Raw genomic sequence first — 14,724 nt, forward strand, 5'->3', positions numbered from 1 at the left:
AGGAAAAAGTGTAGGGACAGACAAAAACATGTCAAGTCACCATTGAACGCAAGAAAAGAAACAGCATTTATATTCAAAGCTGGCCTGTTGTTAATACATGAAGAAGGGAAAAACTGCTCGCAGGCATTACAATTTCAAGAAAGGCGAATCAACTTCTAGCAAATGATGAAACACAACTTTACCAAAATGTAACACTTACAAAAAGGAAAAAGGCAAACAGCGAGTAGCAGTAAACATGATAAGAAGAAATAGCTTGCAACCGACTTTAAACATGCAAAAGTCAGAAAAACGACTTACAGCGAGCCATAAACGCACTGAGACAGAAAAAAAAAGTTTACAGCCACCTGTAAACATATCAAGGAAGGAGAAGCCACCCTAAACATATCAAGGAAGGAGAAGCCGCCCTAAGCATACATGAACAAACCAAGGAAAAGGGAACAGGTCACAAATAACGGTACCCATATATAGAGACCAGGGAGTGAATGGCTCAAAACTAGCTGTAGGCATGTTAGCTGAGGATGAACAGTTAATAGGCATGAACAGATGAAAGGAGGAAGGACGGACAGCTAATCGCCAGCAGTGAACACATCAATGAACAAGAAAAGAAATTGCCAAGTCTCCTACCACAGAAGAGCCTCACGTAATCAGATGCGAGACCCATGAGCAAGGATGAGTGGGACTCTGGATGTTCACAATCGCATAACATCCCTAGCCCAAAGACACATTACACTCAAAGGCCGGATCACACATGAGGTATTTAGACCACAACTTATTTCTGGGTTTCCAAAACAGAGTATTGTGAGTCTTATAAAAAGCAGCTTCTATGCCTCTGTTGGGGGCAGCAGTGTTTAGGTCGACCATGCGATGCTCTCCGAAGCATGCGGTATTGGAGTATGAATTGAGGCCCCGCCCACTCTCCACCCATATGGGTCATTGGCTTGTGTTATGTCCTTCATATATGCTGGCTTCTGATTCGTTAACAGGCTTGTTAGTCTCTCCCTAGTACCGCCTTGTCTTCATTTGTAACCTACCTTGAGGACTGGCCCTTTTACTTCGGTTGTTACACGGTGCATCTTATTTAGTCTTTAAGCACTATTTTCTTTAATTCATTTATCCTACTGCAGGCACTACATGCTTTCTTGTAACATTCAGCGCGCTATGCATGCTTTCACAGGGCGCTTTTACAAAAAAAGCATTTGATGGTCATCGTAACAAATACATGTTTTTTTTGGTAAAAGCGCACCATACCACGCTTTCGTTTTAATAGCGGCTGCAGATCTTTCTTTAGACGCGGCTCGTCTAAAGAAAGGGGCGTGACCTCTTAACGTGAAAGCGCATTTGCAATACAATAGGTTTCGCATTTTTGTAACTTTGACCTATTGGTATTGTAAATGACAATGCCTTTTATTTATGTGTTGTTTTTTAAACACAAATAAAAAGCATTGTTATTTACAAAGTCAATAGCTCAAAATCTCGCAATTGCGAGACCTATTGCGTTGCAGGTGCTTGTTATGGATTTAGTTCAGGGACAGCAGTATCTGGTCTCTCTCAAACACATCAGATTTATGGGTCTCAGACATTTCAGAATCAGGCTCTTGCACACAGAGCCGTTTTACAGGTGTCATTCATAGAGAGGATTTTTTTATATCATTCACCATTAGCAAAGAATGCATGTTTCTCACAAAAGCAGCTCCTAGAGTCTCACACAGACGTTTCTAGGTCTCAGACACAGAACAGCCTCTTGATGTCAAGTACACGCACACCTGAGCACACGCACGCACATATAATCTTTTTGGGAGACAGACAGACAGACACACACGCACATACACACACAATATCTCTAGGTTTCACAAAAAGAACCGTGTCTTAGCCTCACTTGTAGAGATGTTTTGGGTCTCACACTGGGAATGCTTTCTATATCTTATGAGGACAACAGTGTCTAAGTCTCTCTTTCACTCGCACAACAACATCTCCAGCACACCCATGTTGGTTCTCTCTATCCCTCAGCATGTTTCTAGTTCTCTCACACAGCACTTTCCTTGTTACACATACGGAGCCAAATAGGTCCTCATGCACTGATCTGTTTCTTGGTCTCGGCCATACATACCCTCATCCCGATAAGGAAATAATTGTATTTGTTCCTTTCAAGGGTTATCATGGCACAATAAAACTATGCTTATTATTACCCAACTTTTGTGGTACTGGGAACAATTTATGGCATCCTTCATACAGAAAGGTTTCTAAGTGTTGATCTTACACACACTAATTATTGCCTGTAAAGGGCCCACACAGAACAGTTGTTTAGTTTCTCTGTCTCCCAGAACAGATACTCAGACACAGAGTAATGCTTGTGTCCAGCTTTGGATTTCTTTCACAGTTCTCTTTACATCTCACTAAGTGCAGTTTAACCCTGAGAAACAGAGCATTTCTTTCTACACAGAACACTTAACGTGTTTCTCTTACACATATACCTTTCAGCATCTTGCGCAAGGTACACATTCAGCATCTCCACCAGTTTTTGGATCCCTCACACATAGCAGCTTTTGGGTTCCATACCTGTTTTAGATGGACTTGTGCCGAGGGATGGACTGGGTTGCCCTGTTGTAGTTTTCAGGGATTCCACCTTTTCTTTATCGCCGAGGGCATCTGAAACGTTCACGTCTTTTAAGTTTCCCGACATCTTAACACTGACGCTGTGACAGCAAAAGGAAAAGAAACGAGCAATGAAGCAATCACCTTCTGTTCTGGTACAGGTACCCCTTATAATCATTCCTCCTTGGCCTGAAGGGGAGATCAGAGTCCAAACATCAGGCCGGAGGTCAATACGTCTGCCATATTTGAACTGACAATCTAGATACTAAGACCCGAGAGCACTAGAAAGGAAAGTTTGCTTGTAGCAAAGATATTGTATTTCACCTGGAGATCAACTAATGGTTGCTGAATATGAAACCGGTCAGCTTTTGTTACAAAGGCCATCGGAACCTCACAATATGTTTGAAGCACAATGGTATAAAGGCAACAAAGACTATGTTCATTTGCTGACAGACATTGTGTATGTTATTCAATACCAGCCCACATAAGTGGGGTGATTTCAGTGCTCTCAATAACACCATTCCATTGGAAAAAAAAAAAAAAGAAGCTAACCTCAACCGCTTGACTCAGAAATACTAATAAAGGCATTCACCAAGAGTACAGCTATCTCAGTAACACCAGCACTGGGGAGTTGCTCACTGAAACCAGCACAAATCTCCCTGGGCTCGTAGATGTGTCACTGACATAGGTACAAATCTTGTTGAATTCAACATAAACACTAATGATAGAATTTCCTTTTGTTTGACAGTTTCCCAACCACACAGATGCATTTTGAAGTGCACCAGGGGTGCCCCAAAAACCCTACCACAAGGAGTGGCTCTTCTTAAGTCGCTCCGCTGCAGGCACTTACCAACTGCGTGTGAAATTGAGGATGAGGAACATTTTGTCCAATGGCTCTGAATCCAAAACGCAACGAAGAGAGACTTGCTCCTTAAGTGAGAGGAAAGCTCAGGATTAGAGGAAAGACAAATCCTAACCAATACCGCAAATCATATAGTAATAAATCCATAATAGCAAAGTCAAAACGAACCTACTCTCATGGCCACCAAATCAACACACTTGCTGGTGAAGAAAAACACCTCACAAACCCCACTGAAATAATCTTATATGCTAAAAAGTAGACATAGCATTTGATGGCCAATAATAGAGAAAACAAAGCAAAGGACCAGAAGAGTTGAAATCGAATGTCAGTTGTTACTTTGAAGATCATCACATCTAAGGTCATTACATTAATAATACCTTTACATCAAATGTTGTTACATCGGAAGTGCCTTTACTTTTTTTGGGGGGGGGTGTATGTGTGCACACACACACACACTGATGTAGTTTTATCTTTTATTAGTTGTATTATAAATTAATTTTAATGTAATATTTTAAACTACTATTCACTTAAACCTAAACACCATTCATTACCCCTATACAATACGCATTCCTGAGCCCTAAAAACTCCTTACTGCTCCTACATTTTTACGATCTTTGAGCCTTAAAAACACCATACTATAGCCATTTCTGAACCCTTAAAACCCTAATTACTAAATACATAAAAATTACAAATCATAAACCCATATTTAAATATTACATTTTCTAAAAGAATTACTTATTTATTCATTTAAATCTCATCACTTTCAATTCAATAATTTTTTATCTTAATGACGATCATATTAATATGTCGGTTAGCACACACACACACATATCATCTCCCACTGGCCATAGCCAGCATGTATTTATTGCTAGGACCAACTTTTCCCATAGGCAAAAAGTTTTTTGTTTTGCTAACTCTGGCACCGTTTGACGAATCCTAATAACATTTTGAAACTTAGCACGCAAGTTAGTTGCGCTGCTGTCTGGAAAGTTTCGGGGTGATTTGTGAAGCGCGGGCCGAGAAAAAGGTGGGGCCCCAAAACGCTTTTTCCCCAAGCAATGTCTATGGGGATTTTTCAGTTTTTAGACAAGATTACAGACCAAACCGCTGAAAGGAATTACACAAAATTTCGGCCTAGAAAGAAACCTTTTTGTAATTTTGTGTAAATCTGTTCAGTAGTTTGGGAGTATTTAAAGAAAGAAATGTATAGATATGTAGGGACACAAATCTGAAGCCCAATCGGATAAAAATACCGCACCCATTTCTATGTTAAAAAAACCACAGAAATTCACTGAAGTCTGACGTTTTACCCTCACAAAGCCATAAAAATTCAGCAGCTATATTTATACTTATAGCAATACTTATCTGAAGAAACTATAACTTCTGCCATTAAGTAAATTTAGGCTACAAGTTATAGTCATAAGAGCAAGTCAGGGAAGCGCATAGGAGATCGGCCATATTTTTAGGCCTATCTGCCACCAAGGGGGGGGGGGGCAGAAAACCACTAGACACCAGGGTTTTTCTTTATCAATATGTCAGGAAGCTGCCCCATTAGGCATGGTTGCTCTCTATTATAGGGGCAATATTGGTGCAGTTTTCTGCACCCCCACTTGGGGCACATCAGCCATATTTCTAGATCCATCTGCACCCAAGGGGGGGATCACAAAACCACTAGACACCAGGGAAAGTTTATGTGTTTGTAAAGTGGAGTTCGGCAGACAGTTTGCATGTACTGCCGTTTGGCTGGTGGTGTGTGTACACTGGCGCATGGCTGGTGGTGTGGGTGGACTAGCGCGTGGCTGGCGGTGCATGTGGAATGGCAGTTGACTGGCGGTGCGTGTGGACTGGCTTCTGCCTGGCGGTGCATGTGGACTGGCGTCTGCCTGTCAGTGCGTGTGGACTGGCGCCTGCTTGGCGGTGCATGTGGACTGGTGCTTGCTCGGCGGTCGTGTATGTAGACTGGCGCTTGGCTGGGGGTGCGTGTGGACAAGTTGTGTGTTGGAGGCTGGTAGCCAGTATGTGTATTGACTTGCTTGAGGTGTGGTTGTCAGTTATCTGATGTTTGGGTGCTTGGTGGCAAGATTGGTGCGTTAGTCCTATTGGCGCATGAGAGCGATGGGCCCTTGAATGGTGCTGTTTGTAAATGTAAGTGTTGTATTGTGTTTGTCCTACAGCTGGCGCACGAAAGGCGTGTGAATGGACTGTAAAAGGGATGGTGCCCTGACGTGGCTTTACAGCTCACAAGCTGTAAGTCAGTGGTTCTTTGATGTAATGTTGAAATGATTTGACTTTTGCAGATTGTATTTTGTAAAGTCACTGGTGAATAAAGTTTTTTTATGAACCATTTACTTATATTTGTGCCAAATTCAACCAGAATGCCTGTGATTGACTAATGGATAGGTGTGCAGTAATGTTTTGTTGGTTGTTTTTTTTTGTTGCTTTTTACCGTCAATGCATACTTTCTCTGCAGTGACCACCTTCTGCCCTCACATATTTTTGGAAACTGGTCACCAAAGGAATAATATGTGGTATGTTTACTTTCCCAGAGGCCTTTGCAAATGGGATACTTGATCACAAAACGGCCTGGTGTTTGCAAGGGGGTCACCAGCATTTTTGGTCCCACACTCGGCAGCCATCTATGGAAATCTACTGAACCCAGACATCTCTGAAAACAAGTCACCCGGAGGAGTCCAGGGAGGTGTGGCTTGTGTGGATTCCCCAATGTTTTCTTACCCAGAATCCCCTGCAAACCTCACATTTACCTAAAAAACAAGTTTTACTCACACTTTTGTTTCAGAAAGTTGTGGGATCACCAGGCTGGTGCAAATTTCCTATCACTCAGTGTTACCCAGTCTCCCGATAAAAATGCTACCTCACTAGTGTGAGTGGGCCATGTGCCTGCAACAGGGAAAGGCCAAAAAACAAATTGTTGAGGCATCAAAATTATCAACCACGAAACAAGCTGGTTTTGCAAGTGTGTCACCTGCATTTATGGTCCCGGGCTCGGGAAACCTACCAAACCCAGACATGTCTGAAAACTAGACACCTTAGAGTCCATGGAGGTGTGGCTTGCGTGGATTCCCCAATGTTTTCTTACCCAGACTGCCCTGCAAACCGCAAATGTGGCTAAATAAATCATGTTTTCCTCACATTTGTGTGTGGGAAAATTTAGGCTTACGGGGCGAGCACAAATTTCCTACCACCCAGCATTCCCCCAGGTCTCTTGATAAAAATGCTACCTCACTTGTGTGGATTTAGGGGAACACAGAATAGTAGAACAAGTGTTATTACAAAGTGTCTTTCTATGCATTTCTGCCTTCCAAATGTAAGGCAGTGTGTAAAAAATTAGTCACTTTGAAAAATGCCTTCTAATTCACATGCTAGTATGGGTACCCACAAATTCAGAGAAGTGCAAATAACCACTACTTCTAAACTTCATATCTTGCTTCCATTTCAGAAATATGTTGGGTTCCTTGATACCTGTTTCTCACTCTTTATATTTTACCAAACAAATTGCTGTATACCTGGTACACAATGAAAAACCATTGCAAGATGCAGCTCAGTTATTGGCTCTGGGTACCTTGGGTTCTTGGTGAACCTACAAGCCGTATATATACCCGCAACCAGAAGAGTCTTACAGCAAAGGGGTTAGACACTTGACCAAGAAAAGCACTTAAACACACAAACCCCATTAAAACAACCTCACATGGAAAATAAACACAGATTGGTGACCAACGCCACAAGCAATGGCAAGCAGTACCAAAATATAATACTACTACATAAAATAAAGACAAGGTACTACATGTCTTTACGAAGGCAAATAAATGATATACACAACGATAAAGAACAAACATGCATGCGCACACCTAAAAACCATACTTACCCATACAATTGAAAATTGGAATATATACATATGACCAAAACAAAAATACCTACATACACCCAAGAAGAAATACTTACACCCACAGTGCTATTGTCTTGTCAGTAAAAACAAACTATGTGCCCACACATTATTTAAGGAATGACACAGAGTCACAAACCCCTGCCAAATCATTCCATACCCTTCACTTAAGCCCCAGGTTGGTTTTGGCGAACTGAGCTCACCGGAGAGGAGAGGAACTGGCCGCTCTTGGCATGGGACAGGCTGAAACCGATCTGCAGAAGAAACCCAAAGATAATTATGACTCAGGTAGGCTGAGAGAGGCCTAGGAGGCAGTCAACAGCATTAATGACATGATTGAATTCCTTAGAAACCATATCTAGTCACTGCATGATATGAACTTGCAGCAGAGCAGCCTCACGTATGAGAATTGTTTAATTCACTACTCAGTAAAGGTATGTCTGCACTGTCTTAGATACAGTGAAAGTACACATTATTCACAGTGATCATACACTTGCCCTGATAGGGATCATATTCTTCACAAACAATAGCAACCCACATGTCTGTGTAAAGCTGGGTGAGTGACACAAGTACATTGACAGTGATTCACACTGAATTCATTCTAAATAGAACGTAAACAAAACAGCAAACTTACTTCATATGAATTATCACAAAGGCAGTCTGCAGGCTCCAATTATAAGAATTGGTTTATTCAAAGCACACATACCCAAGTGGGTATTTCAAAGGCGTCCTTTGGGATACTTGGGATACTTCTCTCTAAAATACTCGCACTTTACCCTACTCGGCGATTTCAATTTACATCTTGAATCCAAAACCGATGCACAATCCATCAATTTCTCCCAAACTCTGGATATGTTCAACATCCAGCAGCGCGTCACTCTTCCAACGCACTCTCTTGGTCATACCCTTGATGGTGTGTGCTCTAACCTCCCTTCCTTAACCACCCTTCCCCCTCTGCCACAGATCTGGTCCGATCACTCGTTGATCCCATTCCACATTAAGATAGTGAATTTGCCCCCTGGCAATAAATCCAACCCCCACCTCACTAACTCAATTAACTGGAAAAAGGTCCAAGAAAACATTAGTCTCAAACCCCTTATGCCTGCTCAATCCCCCACTTTATCGGGGAACGTCGAAATCGACGCCGACCACTTCCACAACTGGATCTCTCAGGAAATTAACTCCAGAATCCCCCCCAAGCGTCCCTATTCCTCCCAACAAAAAACCAAAACTAATGCCCCTTGGTTCACTCCTGACCTAGCTACCGCTCATTTGCTTTGCAAGAAGGCAGAACGTAAATGGCGTAAGAAATACGATGAGGTCAATCGCCTTTCCTATATTTTAATTAGGAAAACGTATCTCTCAAAAATTAAATCAGCCAAAAAAAACTTTTACGTTAATACCATTAAAGACGCCAGCCAAAAACAAAAGACGCTGTTCAAAATAGTAAAATCATTTACTCAGCCCAAAGCACTCCTACCGGAAATACCTCCATCTCAAGACCTCTGTGACCAAATCTCTGACTACTTTGAAGATAAAATTGCTTCCATCCAAAACAACTTCCCTATCCCGGATGCCTCCCTTGTTCCCTCCTTCCCGGAATCGAGTGTCGGCATTCTTAGAAGCTTTCCTCCGGCCACGTTAGCGCAAACCAAAGAAAGTATCTTGGCCTGCAAATCCGGTTCCCCTTCGGATCCCTGTCCACCGAAAATACTTCACCAACTAATCTAGGTATTGAATCCGACGATAAACAAAATAGTTAATTCTTCACTCCTCACAGGACATGTCCCCAGTCGTTGGAAGAAGGGAATTGTTAAACCCCTAATGAAAAAGGCCAACAAGTCCCCGACAGATCTGACCAACCTCCGCCCAATTTCACTACTCCCTGCCCTGGGAAAAATAACGGAGCAACTAGTCTACAGAGAGTTAAAACGCCACTTGGAAGAAAACAACATTCTACACCCTAAACAATCGGGCTTCCGTCCAAAACACTCGACTGAAACTGCACTGATAGAGCTATCAGACACCATCAGATTGTTACAAGATCAGAGGAAAAATTCTATTCTCATCCTCCTTGACTTAACGGCGGCGTTTGATACCATATCCCACTCCATCCTCATCAGTAGATTGAGGGACATTGGCGTCACCGACACTGTTTTAGCCTGGATTAAGTCTTTCCTTACCGACCGTTCACAAACTGTCGCCCTAGGTCCCTTTCACTCGAAAGAGAAGCTGGTCTCATCAGGTGTACCGCAGGGGTCCATCCTGAGTCCCCTTCTTTTTAATATTTATCTCATTCCCCTCTTGTCTCTGATCGATTCCTTCGGCATACCAGTCACCTCTTACGCCAATGACACACAACTCATCGTGCCACTAGATGACAATTCCACTGACGCCGAGCTCAACCTTAAACTCTGTCTAACTGAAGTCTTCCGCTGGATGGATCGGAACCATTTAAAATGCAATTCCAACAAAACTGAGATCCTTCCAATTGGAAGAAACGCTTCCTTCAACCCAGCCCTCTGGTGGCCAGACGATTCAGCTGTTCCTCCCCAGACTGTTACATCCGCCAGAAATCTCGGCGTTATCTTTGACTCTGACCTCTCCTTTGACCTACATACTAGAACGGTAGCTGGAAAATGCTTTGGAATAATCAAATCTCTCAGAAAATTCTTCAATTTCCTTCCTATCGATGCCAGGAAAACTGTTGCAATAGCGCTTATAATTTCTCGCCTAGACTATTGCAACGGCCTTCTTGCAGGGGCAAAAAAGAACACACTATCAAAACTTCAAAGTGTGCTTCACTCCGCCGCACGACTAGTACTCAGGCTACCTCGCAGATCCTCTATCTCCGCCGCCCTCCGTTCACTACACTGGCTGCCTCTCCATAAGAGAATTCTTTTTAAAATTCTGATCACTGCCTTCCGTGCCTTCAGCAAAACCGGCCCTAAATACCTCTCCAGTCGCTTCCCCCACTACACCCCTAGTCGTTCCCTACGCTCGTCTCTTGATAATCTTATCCTCCCGGCTAAATATAACCTAAAGACTAAGGGTGGCAAAACCTTAAGCTCTTTGGCCACGAAAGCATGGAACAACCTGCCCAAAACTCTCAGACAACAGACGCTGGAAAAACCCTTTAGAAAGCTCTTAAAGACCTGGATTTTCAACCTCTCCGATGACTACGCTAAAGCGGCCATCTAATCCCTCCTTCAACCCCAGGATTGGCCACTCAGGATCTTTAGCGCCAAGATGCTCCCTCCGGAGCGAACGTCGCGCTCTACAAATAACCTCACAAATATCACAAATATCACAAAGTGCAATGTGACCTCTGTGTGAGAAAACCACAACCAAATAACAGCGACTAAGCAGTGCACCGAGTTTCAACGGTATGTTGATATAAAAACAACTATATAATAATTAGTCCATTAAAGCCCCTGTTTGCCAAGTGTGCGAATAAGCAGAGCCTCTCCTGACTGTGAATAGAGAGAGGGGATGTCCCAAACCTTACCTATGAATAGAGCAATGGGACAGACCCCTTCCTGAGGGAGGATAGGCAAACAATCCTGTTTGTGGATAGTAAGAGGGGATGAAGCTCATTCTGTCTGCAAAAGAGAAAGAGACTGAAACCCACCTTATCTGTGACGAGTCAGAGTGGATGAACGAAAACCTGTCTAGGGATAGTGAGAGACGAAGAATAGCACCCTAAGGAATGGGATAGGTTTGATCCCCATAGTAGAGAAGTGGGGACCTTAACATGCCTGTGGATGCTAACAGCACACAGAGCCACTAGCTGTCTTCGGCTGGCAAACAGGAATACATTGCATCCTACAGGAAGATGGCAAGAGGATAGAAATCCTCTTGGGAGTGTAGACTTCTCAATACTGACTAATACTTTAGCCTCTAGTATCAATGGCTGTCTCGGGGGGAGGAACAGAGGGGGCATTATTCCCCAGACTCCATTCTTTTTCAGCACATGTACTTGTGCTACAAAATCTATTTAGTGATTTTGAAGCAAGCCTTCTCATTAATGATGAAGTAGCTAAGATCTAAAACTACTAGATGGTGCCAGATGCTCTAGCAGCTGTTTTCTCTTTCCCTGAGGATATTTTTTTCTAACTTTGAAATGGGTTCTCTTGGTATGTCGTGCCTGCAAAAACCTCCTACATGGGTTTCCGGTATTGGGCTACATATGAGAGTACTATGAATTGATAACATTCTAAGCAGGACAGTCAATGATGGCACAAAAGTCCTACTCCTCATAGCCCTCTGACATTGCCCCAAATGATTCCAATGTTAGTGAACAAACTTACCCGGCTTTGGTTGTTGGGAGGCCGCACAAGCCTGAGTGTCATGTTTACCTCCAGGGTTCCATTTGCAAAAAAGCCAAAGCTGTTGACCTGAATGTTGGAGCGTTTCTCATCCTGTAACAGAGAGCATTGTGAGGTGGGAAAACAAGAAGGAGAGAGCCAGAGCAAACGAGGTAACAAGTGAGCTGAGAACATGGCAGAGATGAAATTAGACATGAGTGCATCAACAGGCCTTACCATGATGGGTATCATTAGGTTTCAAGCTGTGTACTCTAGGAAACAATACAGGTGGACTATGACATCACAAGTCAGAAGTCAGAGGTCATGTACACTACGGGAGACCATGCAGGGGGATTATGACAACATGGATCATGGGAGACAGCACAGGTGGGTTATAAAGTCAGAGAGTACATTTGGATGATTTGGGTGCCCACGTGACCCAAGAGGGTCAGTATAGGTGGACCATGACAAACGAGAAGAATCCAAATGGTACAATGACAAATGAGAGATAATGCAGAGACACTACAAAATCATGTAGCAGGCATCCAAAGTCAAGTGACCCAAAGGAGACCATGCCTGGTTGGTCACATGTGCCAGGGGACACAATGCAGGTAGTTTGTGACCACATGCAACAGGATTTGGAAGTCATTGGAGGCATGGGAGACAATGCAGGTGAATTAGGACATGACACAGCAGGATTTGAAATAGTGTGAAACATGGCAGAGTGTACACCCATTTGAGAAACTTCAAGGGGTTTATGACATTAAAGAGGATCTGGCATTGTACGTCTCAGTAGATAATCCAGGTAGATGACACGTTTCATGATTTGAACGGCAACTTGACTAAAGGGCGTATGACATCATAGAGCAGGATTGAGGGTTATTTTACCCACAACATAAAATGCAGGATGATTACGACAACATAGAGCACTATTCAAGGGTGATGTGGCACACAGGCAAAATGAGGAATGCTAACAACAAAGTGCAAGGCTAGGGGAACATGTGAGGGTTAATCGTTCTGTAGAGCAGCATTCAACAGTCAGGGCACACAAAGGGGACCATGAAGAGGTACATGAGATCATAGGGTTTGACAACTGTGAGGATTGCGATTTTATAGTAAAGGTGTTCATTATCCTCAGAAGACAATGACAATAAATGACATAATAATGTGGAGTTTGTCGTGTGACCCAAAGAGGGCAATGGAGAAAATTAAGACATCGAAATACAAGTGACATTTTCAGGCAAAGCCTATCCCATCCCCCAGATGTAGGGATGTGAAATTCTATAAAATATCTAGTTATCCAGGAGATAAGAAGCTTCGGAAATCTATTGGTTAAGAACAAAAAAAAATCCATTATCATATTTGGTGCCATGCAGTGAGGTGCTAAATTATGGCTGTGTTATATCAGAATTAAAATAATATCCTCTGTCATCGTGCCAGCCCCCCGCACACCCCCCCCCCCCCGACCCCGCTGGGGTTGCTACCCCATCTACCCACTCCCCTACCCACTACTCCATGGCTCCTGGAGGCCCTTGTGATCCTTTAAAAAAATAATTGATTTTTTTGGGGGGGGGGGGGGGGGGAGGAGGATTTATTTGTTTAACAATTGAAGTGATGGAATCCAGTTTGATATAAATACCTTTATTCAATATATTAAGGTATAAAGTAGTACAACAGGTGAGTGCCAGGAAAGCAGCATACCGTTCATAGGCTCCAAAGCAACTGACTACAGAACTAGAACAGTGTACACATATAATTCCATAGTTCTGAGCTCACGTGCATTTAACCCCTTGCATGCTGGTGACGAACCCCAGCCGTCACGCTCCACGGTGCTTGTGTGCGGATGACGGCTGGGGTTCGTCACGGCCCCGCCCTGTTCGTTTGTTTACCGCACAGCGGCGGAAACGGGCCAGCATCGAAGGGGTTAAAGAAACACTACAATAATAAATACAACAACATAACACATCCACCCCCTTATGAATAAAGAAAAAAAGAGATATAGTGAGAAGAAAAGAGAAAAATAAGAAAGGAAACAATTCCAAACTACCAAGGATAAATAAGTTTCCCGACATATCTTTTAAATATATGATGAACATCTTACATCACTCAAGGTGATAAATTACATAACATATTCTCTAAGCCAAGAAGGTAAAACTCTAACTCTCTTTTCATATACTGAATCAACTACTCTAGAATCACAGTCTGCTTTGGAACTGCGATCTCCAATCCCTTCCCCCCTTACAGGAAGAAGATGCACCATCAATTTGTTCAGAATTATTCACAATATCAGCAGCTAATTGAGATTGTAAACAACTGTTATCAAAGTGGTCCTCAATCCATTCAAAATTATCTTGACTGTTCATCTCTGGAGAGCCCACACTCCTATTTTGTACAGGATCAATGGCAATGTTCTTAAGATTCCACACGCTTCCATCACATAGTCTCACTGAGTTTCTCAAAATTTCTGCTACCTGCTTTGGTGGTTCAAAACGACTCTCACCTTTACATCCAACTTTTGCTACATACAACTTCTCTCTAGTGGTCCTCCCTTTGAATAAAAAGGTAAGCCATCTAAATCCCAACATCTCAATTTTCTCTCCAGTGTAACTAACAGGACAAATGTCTTATTCATTCAACTGGTTTCCAAGTTTCCCCACAAAAAAATGTTTCCAAACCTCCTCATTAACAATTGTGTACGGGGACCCTGAATCTGCATACACACTTGCTAACACTCCTCCCAGAGATATCTCACATATAGGTTTGCACTCCATGGAATGTTCCGTGATTTTGATAATACAATTCCCCCTCACATTCTTTACACATACCTCCTCTAACACTTCATCTCAAATATATTTCACATTTGAACGTCTACGGCACATTTTACTAAAAAGACCCATAAGTCCACAGATCCCACATTTCTTCTTTAAAGCAGGACAATTTCTACTAAAAGCCAAATGTGTTCTACTATCACATCGATAGCATCTTCTCTCCTTTACTGTCTTGTCCTTGTTCTGGTATCTCGCAGTTTGGTTAATCCATTTCCCATGCGACTGTTGATGAAA

General features: G+C 42.7%; 1 protein-coding gene across 2 annotated transcripts in view; it reads right to left on the reverse strand.

The window, feature by feature from the left end:
- GPR108 (G protein-coupled receptor 108) overlaps window positions 1–14,724 on the reverse strand; it is a 124,204-nt gene that overhangs the window by 64,876 nt on the left and 44,604 nt on the right. Inside the window, exons 2-5 of one of the 2 annotated variants that reach the window (XM_078685739.1) lie at window positions 11,666–11,776; window positions 7,559–7,609; window positions 3,443–3,522; window positions 2,557–2,693 (exon numbers count right to left, since the gene is read on the reverse strand). In XM_078685739.1, coding sequence (XP_078541865.1) covers window positions 2,557–2,693; window positions 3,443–3,522; window positions 7,559–7,609; window positions 11,666–11,776 — 379 coding nt within the window. Of the gene's footprint in view, window positions 1–2,556; window positions 2,694–3,442; window positions 3,523–7,515; window positions 7,610–11,665; window positions 11,777–14,724 lie in introns of both variants that reach the window. The other variant, XM_078685745.1, reaches the window with a different exon arrangement.

This window comes from Lissotriton helveticus, chromosome 1_1 (genome assembly GCF_964261635.1).
Source record: "Lissotriton helveticus chromosome 1_1, aLisHel1.1, whole genome shotgun sequence".
Lineage (NCBI taxonomy): Eukaryota > Metazoa > Chordata > Amphibia > Caudata > Salamandridae > Lissotriton > Lissotriton helveticus.